Source organism: Xiphophorus couchianus, chromosome 19 (assembly GCF_001444195.1).
Source record: "Xiphophorus couchianus chromosome 19, X_couchianus-1.0, whole genome shotgun sequence".
NCBI lineage: Eukaryota > Metazoa > Chordata > Actinopteri > Cyprinodontiformes > Poeciliidae > Xiphophorus > Xiphophorus couchianus.
This window is the reverse complement of record NC_040246.1, coordinates 4,503,965-4,523,092: the sequence shown is the minus strand read 5'-3', so window position 1 is coordinate 4,523,092 and position 19,128 is coordinate 4,503,965. Positions and strand designations below refer to the sequence as shown.

The window sequence follows — 19,128 nt, the reverse complement described above, 5'->3', positions numbered from 1 at the left end:
CTGCTGGCGGAGGCTTTAGCACTGACCGCCAGGACGGAACCAAGAACGACGTATACACACGGCCACTTTTCAGTGTTACGCTCAATACGTAATGACGTCGTTTGTGTCCTTACACATCATTGGCCTGTTCTTTCTTGTTTATTCGCTCACTCCGCCCTCACGTTCAGCCTTGTTGACTTGGAAACCATTGCAGCGTCGTCGGTGAAGTTGGAGTACCTTGTGCGCACTGATATACATATCGCTACTGGTGTAGCTAACTCACACGCCGTTTTTAAATGAAATTATGTGGAGCTTAGTATTTTTTTAAGCCTCAAACGTTTTCTTATAGACCATAAATATTTCTGTGTCACTTTGACAGTGCGAGTTAGCGAGTTAGCTCTTGTCAAACTAGCCGCCTATTTAGCTAACCTTAACCTGGTGTACTTTTTTGTTTAGTTTAGTATACTTCAGCTTAACATACTGACTGAAACGTAAGCTACTTTCCCCTGTGTTTACTTTGGAGTGAAACGCAAAAATGTACACATCATTCTTCGCATTTTTGTGAAATAAGACTTTCTTTTATGATTATTTTTTCTTTTTCGACTAAGAATGAGAAACAACACAGTCTGGAAGAATGCCAGTAGGTGAGTTGTTTTCATTTTTGAAAAATAAACAATGTTTTGCATTTAAATGTTGTTCCACAAACAAAAAATAAAACTTAGGTAAAGTTAGAATTGGGGGTATGCATGCAAAGTATTTGAGTTTAGTTGTTACACATTATTGTTTAGGTTTAAGCGATTCCAAAGAAGCAGTAGGAAATAACACCCTTTTAATGATGTAAACGTTTCTAGGTGCGAGTGAAGAGCGAGCAAAGACCCGGGAAAGATTTAATGAAATTTTCAAGAAATATACGGAATCGGAAAAGAAAAAGTCAAAGAAGAAAAACACTGAAGCAACTGAAGCAAAGGAAACTATTGTGGTACGTGTTTTGTTGCATCTTGTTTTACATTCCAGTGGTTAGGATCATCATGTCACCTAGTAAAAGAAGACACATAAGTAGTTGATCCTCTTTCTGGCAAAGCAGTTTAAGAAACATCATTTGTATTTAAGGACAACTACGACTACAGTCATGTTATTGCTTTCTTTCTGTCTTCTTAGCTTCAGAATCTGAGAAAAAAAGTAAACCTTGAAAATGACACAGAAGAAGATGAGACAGTTCTGCAAAACACGCGCAATCCTGAAGAGGACAGCCCAAGTTACAACAACAGCAAAACATCTAAAGCAAAGAAGAAAAGCAAGAGGGGCCTTCCTCTCCTACCTGCACTTAAGGACAACACCAGCGACAGTCAAAGGAATACGGACTCTGAACTTGCTGTAGATCAAGAAGAGACTGGCGGTGGAAAGGGACCAAAACGGAGGAGCAAGAAAGGAAAAAGCAAAGACGGCACAAAGGTTACAACAGAGAGCCAGGTGGAGGACCCAGAAGATGAGCTGCTGCACGAATACCAGCTGCAGATAGCACAGGAAGAAGAGAGGACCACGAAGAAAACGAGGATCAAAGAGGAGGACAACAGCGTTGTTTGGAAAAACGTTAGCCTGAATAACAACATGGGGAAAAAGAAAAAGAAGAAACTGAAATCTGTCGCCACCGACTCAGATGCAGGGTGTGTATTTTTATAATGTAATTTTTTTTTTTAGATCTAAAAGAGAAAAAATAATCACAGTTTAGGCATAATTTTGAAATCAGCCATTTTCACCATTAGAGATCAAGATGAGGACGTAGAACGAGAGGTTGACACTGAAAATGAAACGGAATCGAAGGGAAAGAAGAAGAAGAAAAAAAAGCATGGTGAGTCAGGTTTGATTGTGTGTAGCTACTTAATGCTAACCAAACATAAAATATGTTGGCTCTGACGGCGCTTCTGTTTCGTTCTTTTCCGTTTTGCAGTCGTCAAAGAGGAGAGCGAGGCCAAGCCGGAGAAATCAGATAAGCAGGTGTTTGACGACGGTCTCGTGCTGGGAGTGTTCGTCCACAGAACCGATCGCCTCAAGACGGACTTGCTGATCTCACACCCCATGGTGAAGATCCACATTGTTGATGAAATCACCGGGACGTATGTGAGAAAAGAGGACTGGTGAGAGCAAACCGAACTTTAGTTCCATTTAGTGTTGAATTTATTTCGCGCTTTCCTGCTTCTGTTTATTCGTATAATTTGTAATTGTCCTTCGTTCTTAAAGTCAACGGCCCGTCTCTTCATTTTACGAACAAGAGAACGTCAGCCACATTCTGCCGATCATTACGCAGCCGTTTGACTTCAGGAAGAACAAATCCATCATCCCCGAGTGGCAGGAGCAGATCCTATTCAATGAACGCTTTGGTTACTTCGTCCAGCAAAGTGAATCAGCCCCCAGCGTTATACTCTTCTTTGAAGTAAGAGATCATTTCTTACCTTTTCTGCTGTAATGTTTTTATATTATTTTGTGCCAGTTAACGTTTTTCTTTTTAATTTCAAGATCCTTGACTTCATGACTGTGGAGGAGGCGAAAGCCAACTTTGATGCAGACAAGCACGAGCGAGGCTTCCGAAAGATTGCGTGGGCATTTCTGAAGGTAAAATGTTCGGTCCTTCAAAGTTGACATTAGTCGTTTTGACATTGGTATTTATGGAGACCTCTTTTGAATTTCCTCCAACCCTCCAGCTTATTGGTGCAAACGGGATTCTGAATATTGACAGCAAACTTCGCCTTCAGCTCTTCTGTCCTCCACCTCGGGCGAAGAGACAGCCGGAAACCATAGAGGTGTTTGAGTGGTGGAGGAAGTACCCAAGAACCAAATATGCATCCACACTCTATGTCACTGTGAAAGGGATTAAACCTCCAGAGTGTGCAAGTGTTAAAAAATGACCTCCGTAACTTTTGGTTCTTTGTTTTTATTTTTCATGAGGTTGGAGTGTCTGATACTTATTTGATCTAAGCTTTTTTTTTTGTTCGTTAGGTGGACCCCAGTATGCGCTCTATGATGGCCTTACAGGAGGAGAGGGGCAGCACTACCTATAGTGACCTGCAAAATGAAGCCAGCAAGATAGAACCTAGTCTTAGCAGGCAGCCCGTACAGAGGTGGAACCGACTGCCCGGGCAGGTAGCCGCATGCTAACGTTTGTCATTGCAATGAAAAACAGAAAAGCTTTCTAAAGTTAGCTTTAAGATACGATAAACGTATCTCCCGGAACATCTTTGACATGACTCGTTATGTAAAATCTGCGTTGTTTAGGAGCGTCTTGCTAAAACACTCCCAATTTTTCCAGATCTGGTCATGGCGTCTTCAATGGCGTTTAGTTAAGTTTTAGTAGATAGACCAGCATGAAGTGGCCTTGTAATTCAAAAGGAGACGAAAATTGTATTTGTTGTTTTGGGATTATTATTTTTTCAAACATTTCATACAAATGACTATTTACAGCATATCAAAGGCGCTGATGCTGCCATCACCATGTTTCACCATGGAGATCTTGTGTAGAGGAGGTTGAAGCACAATGTTATGTTTTTTCACCAAACAGGAAAAAAAATGTTACGTTTTTGTCTCATTTTGATCACAGCATGTTCTTCCGCATATTTGCTTTGTCCCCTACATGGGTTGTGGCAAACTGCAAATAGGACGTCAGCTGGCAGCGATGTCCAAACGTTTTGGCGCAATGGACCAGAAATGTTAAGCTGAAATTTCCCACAGGCTACAAAACATAAAAATAAAAAATGAATTGTGTTTTTTTTCTTTTTTGTTTTACTTGCGCATGCTCAGCAATAAATTAAACATGAATTATTTTACTGAAAGAAATGAGGTATTCTGATGTTTATAGAAAACAGATCTCTAATTTATGCTTGATCCAAAATATAGAAAAAATCTCATTTATTAAAAAAACAGGGATATAATCCATGAAATTCCAGGGTCAGTTGTCGTGTTTGAAAACCATCTATCTTTCTCCTTCCACTTGACAAATTCGCACTGTTACATGTATGACAATAGGTTACATTGAAGGCTGTGGTTGTAATACAACAGAGAAAAATTTCAAGAGATGTGAATGCTTTTGTAAGGCTCTGTATTTGGCCAAAAGCCATTGGAAGTATTTTTTTTAGATCGTCTGACTTTCAAGAATCAAAGTTAAAAGCTTGTAAAATATTCTCTGTGGTAGATCTGTCGGATTCCCAACAAGCACGGTTTAGCTTTCCGTGGCGGTAAGATGGGCTGTTTCACCGTCCTGTTTTCTCACTCTGGAACCAGGCTGGCCGCTGCTTGTGCTGACAGAGATGCTTTCCCTGTTGTTGGTAAGCAGCACCTCATTTCTACACAGCTGCTGTTTTTAGCTTCCTCAAGTCAATTAACTTAGTCTTTTTGCAGATCTGTGAAAAATAAAAATAAAAATCAAGTCTCATCAGACTGTAAAAGAAGACATTTTCTTTATTTCTTTTTTACAGTGTATGAGATTCCTTCTGGGACAGTGTTGGCTGCTTTCAACGGTCATCTGAAAATTGTGTATGATCTCTCCTGGTCCAGCGATGATAGGGTCCTGCTGTCCGCCTCCTCGGATGGAACTGTCAGGTAGGTCTGCTGTTTCGGATGTAAATAAAGTCGCTAAAAGCGACGAACAGGAAACACAGCGACGCGGCTGCCACTGCATCCTCTTCTTTCTCAGAGAGTGGAACGTGGAAAAGCTTCTGGAAAACGCTCAGAAGGTGCTGCCTCACCCGTCCTTCGTGTACTGCGCTCAGTACCATCCCGGCGCCCAGAACCTGGTGGTGACTGGGAGCTACGACTGCCTGATAAGAGTCTGGAGGCTTGATGTGGACGATGTGAACGGCCAGATGCTGCAGGAGTTCGAGACTCACAAAAGCTTCATCAACTCAGTGTGTTTCGATTTCGAAGGTACCTCTGAACCCACGAACAACTCTTAACAGAGAGATTTGTTGACTCCCTTGGTAAAGATGTGGAAAAATTAACTCTTCCTTATTGCAGTAGAATAATTTCACACTGGAAAAACGTGGAGAAACCCAATCTTTTAGTTAAATATGTTTAGTTGTGGTTGTATGTAGATTAGCCCTATGTTGCTGTAAGACTTGATGCTTATTGCTAAAGTTCCCTTGAACTTTGAGCACTTCATGCCATGTCCATGTTCTGCAAAATATACAGAACTACATTCACAATCGCAGTATCATTGTGTGCAGTAAAGCAACCGCTAAGGCCTGCTTGGATGCAAAATTTGTTATATTTCAAGCGCCGTATATTCATATTGATAATTTATTTGGTCGCGTGGACATTTGATGTGAGATGCTAAAGCACATGGGGAGTGGTGTGAGTGGTGCACATAGTGTGAGGGTGAAGCAAGAAAAGAATCAAGGAAACGTGTCTAAATCGTAATCAATAATGTCAATAAATTGGTGATTTTCCACATAAGGCATTCTCTCTTTTAGTCTGAACCGACCTGTTGTGTTTGTTGCTCCCAAATAACAACTCTACATGTAGACAATGTCTACTGATTGTTTTAGACACAAGGAGTCCATTACGCCACTGTTTGATGCAACTCTCCCAAAGTTAGATTTTTTTTTTTAACTCGTTTACAATCCTGATGACTTTGCGATGTGGCAAGATAAATATGTTTTCTCCTCCAACCTACAGGCTAAACTAAATGGGGCTAGACGTCATATTTACACCTCAATAAAGCAGAAAGTTATTCAAGTTTAGTACATTGGTTTTCAACTTGCGGCTCTTTGGACCTTCCACACTACTTTCTCAAAAAATAATAAAGGACCATGAACATAGAAACAATAACAAATGCAGATTTGAGCAGTTTTTCAGTTTTTTTGATGTAATAATTGCAGCGAATTTCCCCAAAAGAATGACTCTAAAAGAAAAAGTAAAGAGAAAATGTATTCATCGTGTTTACATCCCTTTGGAAACTATGCCCACTTTCAGAATCAGAGTAGCTTTAAAAGACAAAATTGTGTGACCAAACAGTAATGTTGACGTCAATTTCAAGAGCTCACATCGTACAGACATTAAGTACACATAATTAAACTTTAGAGGAAATAAAACAAAGAAAATGTTAAAACGTAATATGTAAGAGGTAGTTAGTTAGTCAAACATGTCATTTTTTGTCTCCATAAATTTTTAACTTTTCTCCAGTGTTCAGTGAAAAGATTGTTTTACCGCGCTTAAAATGTGAATTTGTTCAAATGTTTTAGCACATCTTTACCAGGTGAGCGGGCTAGTGATCTTAATTCCATTTATGATGATCTCTTTTTGTCGTGCTCGATGTAAACAGGAAGAAGAATGTTCTCTGCCGACAACACAGGCATCATCAATGTGTGGAAAACCTCAGTAAACGGCAGCAAACAACGCCAACATCCATGCCAGCAGTGGTCGATAGAGATGGTATCAGAACCTGATTTTGTCGTAAAAGATGATACTACATGGCGTAGATTCGTTGAATCGAGGTTTAAGCGATTGTTCACACAGGAGCAAAGGTTTTGTGTTCTGTCTGGCTCTTGGCAGAAAATTGACGAGAGCGACCTCAGGGGCATCCCTATCAACATGCTGCAGCTCCATCCGAATGGGCGGTGTCTGCTCATCCACGCCAAAGACAGCGTTCTCAGGATGATGGATTTGAGGATGTAAGTAACCGAAGACCTGAGATCACAGTAGACGTGTGGTCATTTCTTATTTAGGATATTTATTTTACTTTTTTAATAATTTTCTGGCTTATTTTTATTGTTATTATTGTTTAAGCTTGGCTATAAAGAAGTACACCGGTGCAACAAACTACAGAGAGAGAATTTATAGCACTTTCACTCCGTGTGGGAATTTCATCTTCTCTGGTAGTGAGGACGGGATAGGATATGTCTGGAATACCGACACAGGTGAAAATCCCTTGTAAACAAACAAACCTGTAAACTTATTGCACGTAATCTGCGTTGTTCCTCTAATCAGTGTACTGCTTTCCCAGGAGACCAGGTTGCAGTGTACTCAGAGCTCTGTTACCGCAGTGCTCTCCACGGCGTCTCCTTCCATCCGTATGAGAACATGGTGGCTTTCTGTGCGTTCGGTCAGAGCCAGCCGGTGCACGTGTACCTGTACGACCAAAAAGGTTCGTGTGTGTGTCATGGACAAATAATCTGCAAATTGGATTAGATTTTATTTTCACGCGGTCCATAAACATTTTGTCATATTGCAACCTCAGGGTTTTCCCCAGTGTACTACAAGCCTGGCGGGCCACCAGGCTTTTCTTGTGCCACCACCAGGCTAAGCATTGCTTATTTATTTAAGTCTTTTTAAATTCTTTGCATTTTTTAAGACTTTGTAGTTGGTGTCCAGTTATTATTCTCCCAATCTTTCAAAAACACACAATTATCAAGTGATATTTTGAAATTTCCTGTCAACTTTAAACATTTTTTAACTCAAAAACATGACGGGCCCCTGGATGAAGGACTGCTGAGCGCCCCAACCACCGGGCTCGGCAAGTTTTCTGGGGGGAACCATGAACCTTTCACTGCAGTGCATTTGATTAACACATGGTAGTGAATAATTGTGAAGTGAAAGAAAGAGGATACACGTTGTGGCCAAAGCTAAAATGTTTTACAAATGAAAATCTGGAAGGTGCGGCTGCATTTGCTTTCAACCCTCTTAAGTCAGAGCCGCAGGGACATTTTGCTGAATTCACAAGTCAAGTCATTTAGAAACTGAAATGTTTGCTCTTTACAAAACAGCTCCAGCTCAGGCAGATTAGTTGATTGACAAGTAAGTTTGATAATGTAAATGTGGCCTGGCTGCTGGAACTTTAATGACCTCTGGAAACACTTATAATATTTTTAAAATAATAGCGGCACAAACAAAAAAACATTTGCTGCACAAACGTTTTGACACCAGTTTTGTTTCATTTGAGGAAAGTTTAGGGGTGGAAGGATTTCACAGAACGTTTCTGTTTATACTGTGATTAAAACACACAAATGTGGACACTATTTACTATTATCAGCTGATTTCTACAGACAATTGGTTGTCATTGTACTTGATCAATTGCATCAAATAATAAAAATGCATTGCCATTTGTGGTTGTAAAGTGACAAAGCGTGCAGAGAGCTGACAAGGACACTGTGAATAGTTGAAACCAGCTGCTCTGTTGAGCTCAGATGAATAATTGCCATTCGTTGTGTCGACCCCGTCTTGCAGTGTCCCAGCTGGAGATGCACAACAATCTGGAATTGAGCAGATCAGCGTCTCTAGACACTAAACCCGTCCAGAACACTCCCGACTCCGTGGAGCTGCAGGGCACACCGACTCCTTCCACCGTGGACCAGCTTGTCCAGTTGGCCAGATTTGACCTGAAAATGCAGTGTGTTAAAGACCATCTGGATTCAGTTCTTGTAAGAAATCGTCTTTTTTTTTTTTTTAACAGAGATCAGAGTCCAAATATTTAGACATTCTAGATATTAATCATCGCTCACTATTATTAACAGTGTCAGTAACATCTCCTAATTTCATGCCTTATGCAGGAACCATATCGAAGGACAGCAGCTGTTGGTCAAGGTTGTAAATATGAAAATAACTTTATATATAGCAAATACCTGAATCAATAGCTTCATATATGATTTTTAAAAAGAATTTGCATGCAGAATATATGTATCATTTGACTATTTTTGCAGACAAAATGGGCACGACTCACGCAGGCAGGAGCTTTACGTCTGACGTTGGCACAGTGAGTTTTGTATCAGAGTGCCTTAACCTTTATTTTGGCAAGACATTTTTGCTGCCATTAGATGGTTTAAATGCTAAAAAGAAAAAATAAATCCGATGTAGCTTTTGTCAAATATCTGTAGTGGGGAGATTTGCTTTCACCGATACTTAAAATATGTCTTATTTCCTGTAATTTGTACCTAAATAGCATAGCAAATTTTTTAAATAACAAAATGCATTTTAAAAACTAACTGTAAAAAGTTATTTTATCTTATAAATATATGAGTGCAGCTCAAATAATTTATATTGTAAAGAAGTTTTCTATATGTCATTTCAGAGGGTAAAACTCATATTATGTTTTATATATATATTCATTACACATGAAATATTTCAAACTTCCATTTCTTTCTAATTTTGGTGACGGCTTGCAGATAATGAAAACCCCAAATTTTGTGTCTCAAAAAAACTATCTTTAATTAATAATCAGCAAAATGACAACAAATGAAACACTTGAAATGTTTCACTATGTGTAATAAATCCAGATAAGTTTTACTTTTTGAGAGGAGAAACAGCAACATAGATGTTTTTAAGACATTCACATTTTTTTAAGCTGTCCTTGTGTACATCAAGGCAAATAGTTGCTATTGTGAAATACGTTTCTTTGCTTCGCAAATCAACGCCGCCGTTTTTCTTTCCCCCCCAGAAGGGATTAAATGCATCACTACCTCCTCCGTCTCTGCTGTCGCCCCACTCCAAGCTGCGGCTCTCTGGTTCTTTGGCGGACCAGTTAATACCCCAAGCAGTCCTGAGCACACAGAGCCGTGAGTGTCTTGTTCAGTTCACCAGCCGGTTTTGTCATCAAAAGCAGGATTATGCATTATGCTTTAGCTCACAAGTAAAACCCCTTTCACTAAGGACTCAAGCATTACTGTGACTTCAAAAAAAAAAAACAGCAAGAACTTGTAGCATGTAACAAAATGTAGCATGTCTCCATGACTGCATGTCATTCCTGTTGGGAATAATGAGCTCCCTGACTGTTTTGAGCTTGCACTAAAAACTTCCACAGCTTCAATATGTCAGTATCTGATTTTATGGTTGCATCAAGAAGCAACAATATAAAAAACAATAAAAAAATAAATAAATAAAAAAAATAAAAACTGGCCAGCACACCGGCATGGATTGGTCCTCAAGAGAATTAGTAGGAGGATCAGCCATTCTGGCCTCAAGCCAAAGTCACAACCTAATCATGTCAACACTAGGCTGGCATTGCTTTAATTTACTGTAATTCTGTTGATGGAGCAACAATGTATCCAGCAACTGCTCTGTCTGTTGCCAAAACTATGTTGGATTGAATATCCCTCACAGCAATAAGCACAAGGCTGCGATCAAAACCTGTCCACATAGAGATTGGTTTGCTCTGGATTCCCCGGCAGGATACAGAGCGACACACCTCCAAATCGCACATATGCTAGTTGTCCAAAGTGATACCTGTGGTTGGTATGAATTACAGAACATCAGAGAAAAATCTGACCTGTATGAACCTCATTTACAGCTGAAACGAGGTTTTCGAGATTTGCAGTCATGTACATAATGGTTCTAGATGACTTGTTTGATCTTAACAGTCTGAGTAAAAGGAGCATAAACAAGTTATTGAGTTATGTCACTTTCCAAAGTCACTTTCTTGTGTTTCCAGGAGGCATCAGTCAGAGGATAAAAGGAGCCTCGTCTCTTAAACTGCATACAGTAAGACTTTCTGAGGTTACTACTTCCTTTTTGGTCAAGGGCTGTCAGTAAAAAAATGAAATGCAGTCACAGGTTTAATGTAATGTTGTTTTTTTTCTCTACCATAGTCTCTCCCTGACCAAACCTCTTCAGGTTTTTATGATCCAGATTCTGCCCCTGTTCAACAAATAGTAAGTTTTCACAGCAATACTGAACTCGCTCCCATCCCTCCATCTGCTTCTTTTCTATAACCCATTTCATCATCGGGATCTCTTCCTTAGGTCGTTTCCATCTATAACTACAAAGCGAATCGATCTGATGAACTGACCATCCGGCGCGGCGACGTCATCCAAGTACTGTACAAAGACAATGACACCTGGTGGTTCGGACGCCTGGTCAACGGGCTGCAAGGATATTTTCTTGCTTCTTACGTAATCGATCAGAGTAAGAGGCCGACGTTTTTGGGAGGTACAGAAGTATTATGTAATGGAGTTTGCAGGTTTTGTTAAAAAGAAACAAGTTTTTATTGTTATTGCTGTAGGTGAGTGTAGTGAGGACTCTACAGAGAAAGACCCAGCTTCACTGGAAAAGCACGCGGAGAGGCCCACTCCCACACGGGTAAGAAGCCAGGTTAATAAAACGAGCTGAATAGGGGATTTTGTCTCAACTAAAGAAGAGATTTTGTTCATGTATGTTATAGATGTTTTCTTTTCTCTTCTGTATTAGTGTAGGCCTAAAAACAAAATAAAAAAAAATCCCAGACGTTTAGAAGGCATTTTAATCCCTCGTACACTCCCACTTGATGTTTTGTCTCCCACAGAGATTATTGGCAGCAAAATGTCAACAATCCTAAGAATCTGAGAGTATTTTAAGAACATACTGCGTTTCTTTCTCTTCTTCGTTCATTCTGTGTTAATTTAAGTTTGTTTTACTGTCCTAAATTATCACCGTCTACTGAGACTTTGACGCTTGCGGTGTATTTCTGCCTGTAAAGCTTATAAGAGTTGCTTAAAGTAGAGAATTGATGTATGGTGCAACAATCATTTTACAGCTTCCTGACAACTTATTGCAGCCTGGATATATACAAAGTTGTTTGCACTTATTAGCTCACTCCTGTAATAAATATGGATAGCTGCATGGGTTTTTTGCTTGATGACGGTACGTCTGTTGGGTTTCTTGTGGTAACTGATAGGTGTTTTGGTATCTTTCCCTGTCCCTCTTAGTTACTTGTTTTCTACTTTTCCAAACTCACGTTTCAAGGTGTCTGCTGCTGTCAATTCTTCTGGGGAACTTCGGTTTCTCTCTGAGCCAACTTTTTCGGACACTGACCCCGAGCTGACCGATGCCAAGTAAGAGGCGTGCTTTGCTTAAATCCTCCTAAATTCACCAGGCTTGGTTTCTGAACACTGCGCGGGTGTAGAAGCGGTGCTCTTTTTGGCAGCTACATTGTGGAACAACAAAATGGAGTAAAGTCTGAGTGTTTCCTTTCAGAACTACAAGAAGAAGGAAGGTGAAAAAGCCAGGAGTAGCTGCGACTCAGACCAATTTCTCAGAGGCGGAAGCGTCGGGTTCGGCGAGGAAGGCCAGGCCGCCCCCCAGACCTCTACCAAAGAGGCCGACAGGCCAGTCCAACCGTGCCTTTGAGCCTGATTAATGAACTCAGTAAAAACACCAGTCTGGCTTTTTTTTTTTTTTTTTTTACTGTTTGTATTTCAAAGTATATTTCTGTATATTGTTCAGAATTAATTTGTATTTTTGTTTCTTTTGTATACATTTAGAAATGCCATTTTCCTTGCTGCTTTATATATAAATACTGAATAACTTAAAATGTTACTTCATTGTAAAGATTTAGATATGACTTTAAAGGGCAACGTTCGTACACTATGGAAAAACATGCAATTCTGTAATCACTTTTGAAACGCAATCGTTTTCTAATAAAACCTCAAGCTCATTGGCAAAATGACTCCACTAGAATAGTTCAGACTTAATTTAATAAATAACCATGACTGTGAAACAAGATAATAATTAGGTAGAAGACGTCACAACAAACATGGTCAGATCTGTTTCATGGCACATTACATTACATTCGTCCATTAACAACAGGTGTGACCTGTATAAAATAACATTTCAAATACAATTCTCTTAATCTTTTTTTTTTTCTTCAATATTCCCAGGAATGTGTTAATAGATCCTGATGAGCTTTAGCTCAGCATGAAATCCAAGTCACGTGCTGCAGAATGCTATGACCGCTAACAAAAAAAGGTCTCGGTACCAAAGAGGCGGACGCTCTGGTCGTTACATGTTGGCGTGTGTGTGTGTGTGTGTGTGTGTGTGTGTGTGTGCTCTGCTCTCCGTTCAGAATTAATTACTTGGAAGCGGCCGCGTGTGCCGTGTTGTCTGTACGCCGCAGCACCAGATCGAAACAAACGCTGAAAACATTACAATTCTGTTGCAAGAAGGACGCAACAAAAGCTTTCCCTTGTGTCGAGAAAGAATGGCGGCTATTCCCTTTAATGTCTGGCAGAGGGATTCATCCGCTTAGGAGAGGAGTGTTTTCATCCGATTGTTGATTATCTTCTTGCAGGCTAAAATTCAAACAGAAATGAGTGAAAACGCATCAGTTCCAGATCGATAACTTACGAAAATTACGACTAATTTCGGAGTCATGATTACCTTTGTTGACGTCTCTTACAGAGAGAGTAAGCCAGGAGAAGTAAGGCCTATCAACAGAGAAGAACATTTCTAACAGTATTAGTAGTTTGTCATTTCTTCAGTCTAATTTACAGTAGAATAAAATGATCGCTCATTAATAGTCTTTTAAGATAATGACTAATACTTACAGCTAAGAGTCCCATGGCACCCTGGACTGTTGCCGCCCATTCAAAGTTCAGGCGCTGCGTGATAAGGCCCCCCACTATAGGACCGTAAAACATCCTTCGAAACAAACGTTCCCGTTAAGTTAACGTTTAAACCCCGCAAACGATCAAACGCAAGCAGCAGAAACTGGTTCTGGACTCACCCCGTGGACCAAAACGCACCAAACAAACCAGAGACCATTCCAAGAGTGCTCAGTCCGTCTTCAAACCCTTGTTCACTGCAAATGAAAGAGCATAGAGGAGAAAAAAAACAAACAACTCCATGTCATGTGCGTGTGAACAAGATGTCAACATGTGGAACAAACACGGAGGAGAGACTCACTGTGCACATGTGATGATCTCAGGGAATGTGGGGATTGCAGTCATGCCCAGAGAAAATCCAATTAGGCCGAGCATGAGGACCAGCAACCACAACTGACTTTACATACAAAAAAAACACAACATAAAGAAGAGAAGCCATACCTTTAAGTGTTACTCGCCTGTTCTTAAAAATGACAATGATTGTAGCAACATTACAAAACAAGTCTGAAACTTTTATTCTAGTCATTTTGGGTTTTTTTGTTTTTTTTTTAAATAAAATTCCTAAACCATTTTATTTTTTTTAAGGGGTAACCAGGTAATGTTCCAACCTTGTTGCCGCAGGCCGAAGTTGTTGAAATTAAAGTACTTGTGGACTAATTTTACAGATTTTTTTAAGCAGCTTAAACTAAACACAATATTTTAACAAAAAGTAATCAGATTTTTGTAGAAAGGGAATCTTTCTACAAAAATGTAGAAAGATTATTGTTCTGGAGCAATAATTGTAATTGCTCCAGAACAGGAAAGGGATCTTGCACTTGTTTTTCTTAATTAAAATAAAAGGTCTTTGACTCTATTGATTCCCATTTTCTTGGGACAAAAAAAAAAAAAAAGTGTCTCAGTCTTCTCCAAAACAAGAACAAGATATAGGTCTATTGTTAATAAAAAGACAAAAACTTTGTGCTGTGACTTAGCATTCTCCATTTCAAATAGATCAAAATTCCTGAAACAAACCGTCACCTCTTGATGTGAAAGAAAGGCGCAGGACCGAGCAGAAAGAAGCAAGCAGCAGTGATGACTCCTCCAGTCACTGTGAATCCTATCCTTGTGCCCTGGTTAGCAACGGTTCAAGTTAAAATTACAACTAACCGCACATTCTTGATCATGTTTGACTGCTTTAACACTCACAGGATATTTATCTGTGAAATAACCGATCACAGGGGACGCCAGACAATATGGCAAGGATAAACCGATCATTATTAGTCCCACGTAGCCAGATGAGAGATTAAACTGAGGGGAACAGAAAAGAGAAAAAAATTACCAAAAACGTTAACATGATGCATAAGCAATAAAAGGTTCAATTGATTTTATATTAAGTAAGCAACGTACCGTTTTCATGGCAAACAGCGACAAGGTGGCATCAATGAACCCCAGCCCTGCACTTAGTGTACCTATCACGAAGCAAATCAGCAGTACTTCTCCATGGAAGAGCAGTCTAAAGAATGAGTCTTTGGATGGTTCAGCCTCTGATTAAAAACAAAAAAGAAATAAATATAGCTCAATGTCAGAAAAAAGGTAAAATATCAAAATGACAAAAAATTTGCCAAATATTGAAACTCCTACCAATGGAGGGCAACACGTATATGTTGAAAGGAACCATGATCAGAAGCAGACACCCGAGAAGCAAAAAAGGGACTTCGTATCCAAAGGAGTGGTAGAACCAGCCTCCCACAGGTGGCCCCAGAATGAGCCCGAGCCCAGTGAAAACCTCCAAGCTTCCCTGAAGAATCAACGTATGGATTAGCAATCAGAATACAGAGAGCTGCAGAAGTTTTCTTCATATTTTGACACGTTTCAAGCCCAATTATATGAAGAAGTTTGTTTCACCGGGACCAGAACAGAGTGGTGAATATTTGGGATCTGGAGGAGAAATTGTGCAAAGTTTTCAAAGATTTTTACAGTTAAAAATCCAAACAATGAACCATGTTCAAGCACTTCTTCAAGACAACACCATGGATGGAGAGATCATGTTATTTTTTCCTCTCTAACCTGAGAACCTTCTCACCTTGTCGTTCAGAATAGTGCAGCATTTTGTGTTGGTATATCATATAGATTACCAATTTAAAAAAAACATTGAAGTTTGAAGTAATATGACAAAATTATTATTATTTCTTTTAGCTCAGCATCAAAATAGCACAGTATCTAAAAGGAGACAAACGGTACATAAAAAAAAGAAAGAAAAAAACCAACTCCATATATGGTCACCTTCCTAAAATGATTGGTTTAGTCTTTTTTGTGTGTGTGTGATTTTTTTGGGGGCGGGGGAAGAAAATCACCAACTTTTTATTGCCAAAAGACGATCTAGGCAAAAAATACGTTTGGCAAAAACATTATTTCAATATGACGACAACATGGGAAAATAAACAATTTCTAGCCGATACATAGACGTGAATGAGAGCAGCAGAGTATTTCTCATGGGACTGGGATGTACACAACTGGACCAACACATACCAGCTCAAACTATTTTCCTGTTTTCTCAAGACTAACGTCTCAGCTGCATACCGGTCAGACAAAGGAGGTCTGCTCTCACCAAAACAGTCGCCACATTGTTTGGGAAGATTTTCGCCGTCATGGCAAAAGTGGAGGTCATGGCAGCGGCAAAGCCCACAGCGTCGACGGACCTCACGATAAAACACAGGCTAATGAAGGGGGCCCCCGCAGGGGCCCGATCGAGTAATCTGCCGTGAAATAAAAGAGGAGACGACTTGGTACACGAACGGTTTCGAGTCGCTGCAGTGATTCAATTCAAACAGCGGTACGTTTCAAGCACACGACAGCGTTTCGCTTTTACAATTAAATTAGTGAAGTAGAGACATTTTTCAGCCTAATTTATTGCACCGGCACATCTGTGGCCAACAAACATAATAAAGTTGCTCACCCGAACATGATGGTGCACACCGACGATACAAAAAGTCCTGCGAGTAACATAAATTTTGCTCCAATCTGGACAATCTGCCAAAAAACAAAAAAACAAAAGAGTGACACCTGCTGAGACGGGAGCTGAAAAATTACATATGTGCTGATGAAATACTGTCATATACTTACATATCTTCCCATCACCATAGAACCTATTAAATTGCAGACAGCATAGCACCCAAATATTAGACCAATCACAGTCTGACTGGCTCCCTTCTTTACAGCCTGCAGGGGAAGATTAATGCAAAGTGATCAAGAAACTCACAGCTGTAACAGTAGGTGGTGATGTTTAAAAAAAGGACGTCAAAGCATAACCACAATATAGATCTACAAAACAAAACGCGAGTCATTGCCCACGTGAATGAATATTAATGCATATTAATTTGGGGTGTTTTATTTACTTTTTTTTTATTTTTTAAAGCAGAATTAAATAAATACTTATCCGCTTCATTAAATGTGGTAAAATGCACTTTTAGCACATTTCTAATTCTGGACGGATATTTGACCAAACTGATGTAGATGAGCTCACCTCTTAGCACAGTTTGCACATTTTTAACAGTGTTCGGGTTGGTCGTGCAACCATTTTAAAACCAGCTCTGTTGTGTGTTTCTAGTACGATTGCCCTCCTGGATCTAATTGCGTCTAGATTTAAGCGATCTGATCTCGTCCACAAGATCAATGCCCAAGCCACCGAAGTTCCAAGCGCGTCAAACTGGTAGATGCTGGTAAACCAGAGCCAACTTTCCACATTGAAGCAAACTCAACATTAACACACCCGCTCCAAAATCGACACCTACAGGCTCGACTGAAACGTGAAGCTGTCCACATGGACAAGCTAATTGCCTCCGGAGGCGGGGAGGTTTTAAGGACAAGAAAGAGATTGAGTTAGAGATAGGTTTGAAATCATAGCCTTAACACCTTCTAACACACTTTTTATCATAAAACATCTAAGATGTTTTTTAACAAAAACATAGAACTACTTTCCAAACTTTTCAGCTCCAAACGGCTCCTTGAAGTTGGGCTGTCCCAATTTTGTCTGAGTTATACTCAAAGCAACAGCTAAACCACTAATGAATATCGTAATTATCTATCTGCAAAGTGCAAATGGTAACACTATTTTCTCCATTTTGACCTACATTTTTACTTGTAACAGCCAGTAAAAGCCAATTATTGTACGATAGCTGAATAAAAACATCACAGTTTCATGATATTTATATGAGCATTTAGGACAAAAAGAAACTTAACAAAATCTAGTCATTTTCCCTGCAGCTGCAAAAATTCAACAATATCCTGACTATTAAATATAGAAACGTTAAGCATACGTGTGACAGTTAGTTATTTTTGAGTGACAGGCTTCAGCAAAAATATGGAATAACCCTTCTAGAGATTTTGTGGTAGTTTTATTTGTATGAAAAGCTAATAAGACAGTTAAATCCCACAGGAGTTGAAACCGAGGACGTTCAAAGCATCTCTTCTGTCAATCACAATGAGAAACGATCGCATCCCCTACATCTCTCTGCCCGAAAAGATTTGCAAGAAAGCAAAGTCTAAGCTAGTAAATATCAAATATCTGCTAATTTTATACCAAATATCTATTTTGGTAAGTTTATCTTTGCAAAATAAAAATATTTGTAGTGATTGAAGTTAAGTGTACGAAACACACTGTGATATTTGCATAAATTTGATTTTGCTTCCAAACTTTTTACCTGTAGAGTTGATTTTGTTTTGTCTATTTGTTGTTTATGTATTTCAGACCATAAACAAATACCGTTTCCCAAAATTCAGAAGTTCGTAAATGTAAAACAATACTATTACAGGCAGACTAATTTAGGTTCACTTCAGGAGAAATTCAACATTTAGCAAAAAACAAAACAAGATTTGAGATTTATTTCCCATTATTCTGACCTTTTTTTTAAAACTTACCTCATTAGGGAAAAAGGGGCCCAATATAGAGTAGCAGATCATTGAACTGAAATTAACAGATGCCAAAGATATTAAAGTGAGAATCTGTATTCTTGTCATTCTGGTAGGTTGTTCTGTTTCAGCTGGAAAGGAGTTTTCTGCTTGGGGAAAAAAAGGGAACAGAAACAGAAATACTAAGGTTTGAACTTTTTCAGTCTGAACAGCTTCATGCTCTTTTGCATCAGGAGCTAAATCATCGCATAGTTGGCTCTCTGTAGCTAATCTACAGTGAGAGGAATTTGATGGATATTTACTAGAGTTACGAAACTTTCCACTCACCTGCCTGCTGGGAACCAACATGCGCGTCCATTTTTAAATTATTATTATTTTTTAATTAAGGCTATTTTCAGACATAAGGTAGTTTCCGGTAGTGATACACAAACAAACAGACGAGCAGGTATCCTGAAAACCCAATTAAACGTCGCCGCCACTCCGAGCTCGAAGCTGAGTGAACACAAGCTGCCACACAGGACCGAAGAAGAACAGGATCGATATGAGAAACTTCCTAAGTGATTTTAGGTTCGACCTTTTCAAAATAAAAGCCCACTTCCGGTTAGCCCAATAATAATAATAATAATAATAATAACGCATTTGTCATGGCTATGGAGGACGTATACGGATAGAGAATATGGAAAAACAGCAAAAACAATAGAAAACATGAGGAAAATTATAATTAAAAAAAACGGACAAAGGAGAAAACGGGGGAGAAAATGCAAAGAGGGAACATGACAGGAGAAGAAAAAGATATAAGATATAAATAAGATATAAATAAATGCATACAGAATATAAAAAAAGAAATAAAATGTGAAATAATTTTTACTAAAAACTGCAGAATATAAAAAAGTGAGAAAAACTATTAAATAACAAGTGAAAATAGAAT

General features: G+C 39.2%; 2 protein-coding genes across 7 annotated transcripts; one reads left to right on the top strand and one right to left on the bottom strand.

The window, feature by feature from the left end:
• Nucleotides 1-156: 156 nt before the first annotated feature.
• On the top strand, nt 157-12,367 carry ahi1 (Abelson helper integration site 1). Of its 5 annotated transcripts, XM_027999948.1 has the most exons (27): nt 157-470; nt 588-623; nt 831-958; nt 1,138-1,643; nt 1,743-1,828; nt 1,928-2,114; nt 2,218-2,410; nt 2,494-2,589; nt 2,679-2,864; nt 2,974-3,117; nt 4,163-4,295; nt 4,446-4,569; nt 4,664-4,893; nt 6,290-6,399; nt 6,520-6,638; nt 6,754-6,884; nt 6,971-7,111; nt 8,191-8,384; nt 8,514-8,547; nt 8,664-8,716; nt 9,398-9,515; nt 10,388-10,452; nt 10,545-10,607; nt 10,698-10,860; nt 10,958-11,034; nt 11,677-11,765; nt 11,908-12,367. In XM_027999948.1, the coding sequence occupies exons 2-27, from the start codon at nt 614-616 to the stop codon at nt 12,068-12,070; spliced, it is 3,543 nt and encodes a 1,180-aa protein (XP_027855749.1). In that variant the 5' UTR covers nt 157-470; nt 588-613; the 3' UTR covers nt 12,071-12,367. The 5 variants fall into 5 exon arrangements, with proteins under 5 accessions (XP_027855749.1, XP_027855750.1, XP_027855752.1 ...); XM_027999949.1 differs by having other exon boundaries at nt 157-623; nt 9,401-9,515; XM_027999951.1 differs by having other exon boundaries at nt 157-623; nt 10,388-10,437.
• Nucleotides 12,255-18,762, bottom strand: slc18b1 (solute carrier family 18 member B1). Of its 2 annotated transcripts, none has more exons than XM_027999958.1 (14): nt 18,528-18,762; nt 18,210-18,349; nt 16,416-16,511; nt 16,249-16,322; nt 15,901-16,048; nt 14,934-15,090; nt 14,700-14,836; nt 14,499-14,600; nt 14,331-14,422; nt 13,615-13,710; nt 13,436-13,510; nt 13,257-13,350; nt 13,090-13,136; nt 12,255-13,001 (listed from the first exon to the last, which is right to left on the bottom strand). In XM_027999958.1, exons 1-14 carry the CDS (start codon nt 18,556-18,558, stop codon nt 12,947-12,949), a joined length of 1,344 nt encoding a protein of 447 aa, XP_027855759.1. In that variant the 5' UTR covers nt 18,559-18,762; the 3' UTR covers nt 12,255-12,946. The 2 variants fall into 2 exon arrangements, with proteins under 2 accessions (XP_027855759.1, XP_027855761.1); XM_027999960.1 differs by having other exon boundaries at nt 18,210-18,346.
• Nucleotides 18,763-19,128: the final 366 nt, after the last annotated feature.

Excerpts from the sequence above, each read along its gene's own strand:
- ahi1 (XM_027999948.1), top strand. Across the intron at positions 4,296-4,445 it reads AGATGCTTTCCCTGTTGTTG|TGTATGAGATTCCTTCTGGG; the intron begins GTAAGCAGCACC and ends TCTTTTTTACAG. Across the intron at positions 6,639-6,753 it reads AGGATGATGGATTTGAGGAT|CTTGGCTATAAAGAAGTACA; the intron begins GTAAGTAACCGA and ends TTATTGTTTAAG.
- slc18b1 (XM_027999958.1), bottom strand. The coding sequence starts at position 18,558 with ATGGACGCGCATGTTGGTTCCCAGCAGGCAG. Across the intron at positions 14,837-14,933 it reads ATACGTGTTGCCCTCCATTG|AGGCTGAACCATCCAAAGAC; the intron begins GTAGGAGTTTCA and ends GTTTTTAATCAG. Across the intron at positions 14,601-14,699 it reads CGCTGTTTGCCATGAAAACG|TTTAATCTCTCATCTGGCTA; the intron begins GTACGTTGCTTA and ends TGTTCCCCTCAG.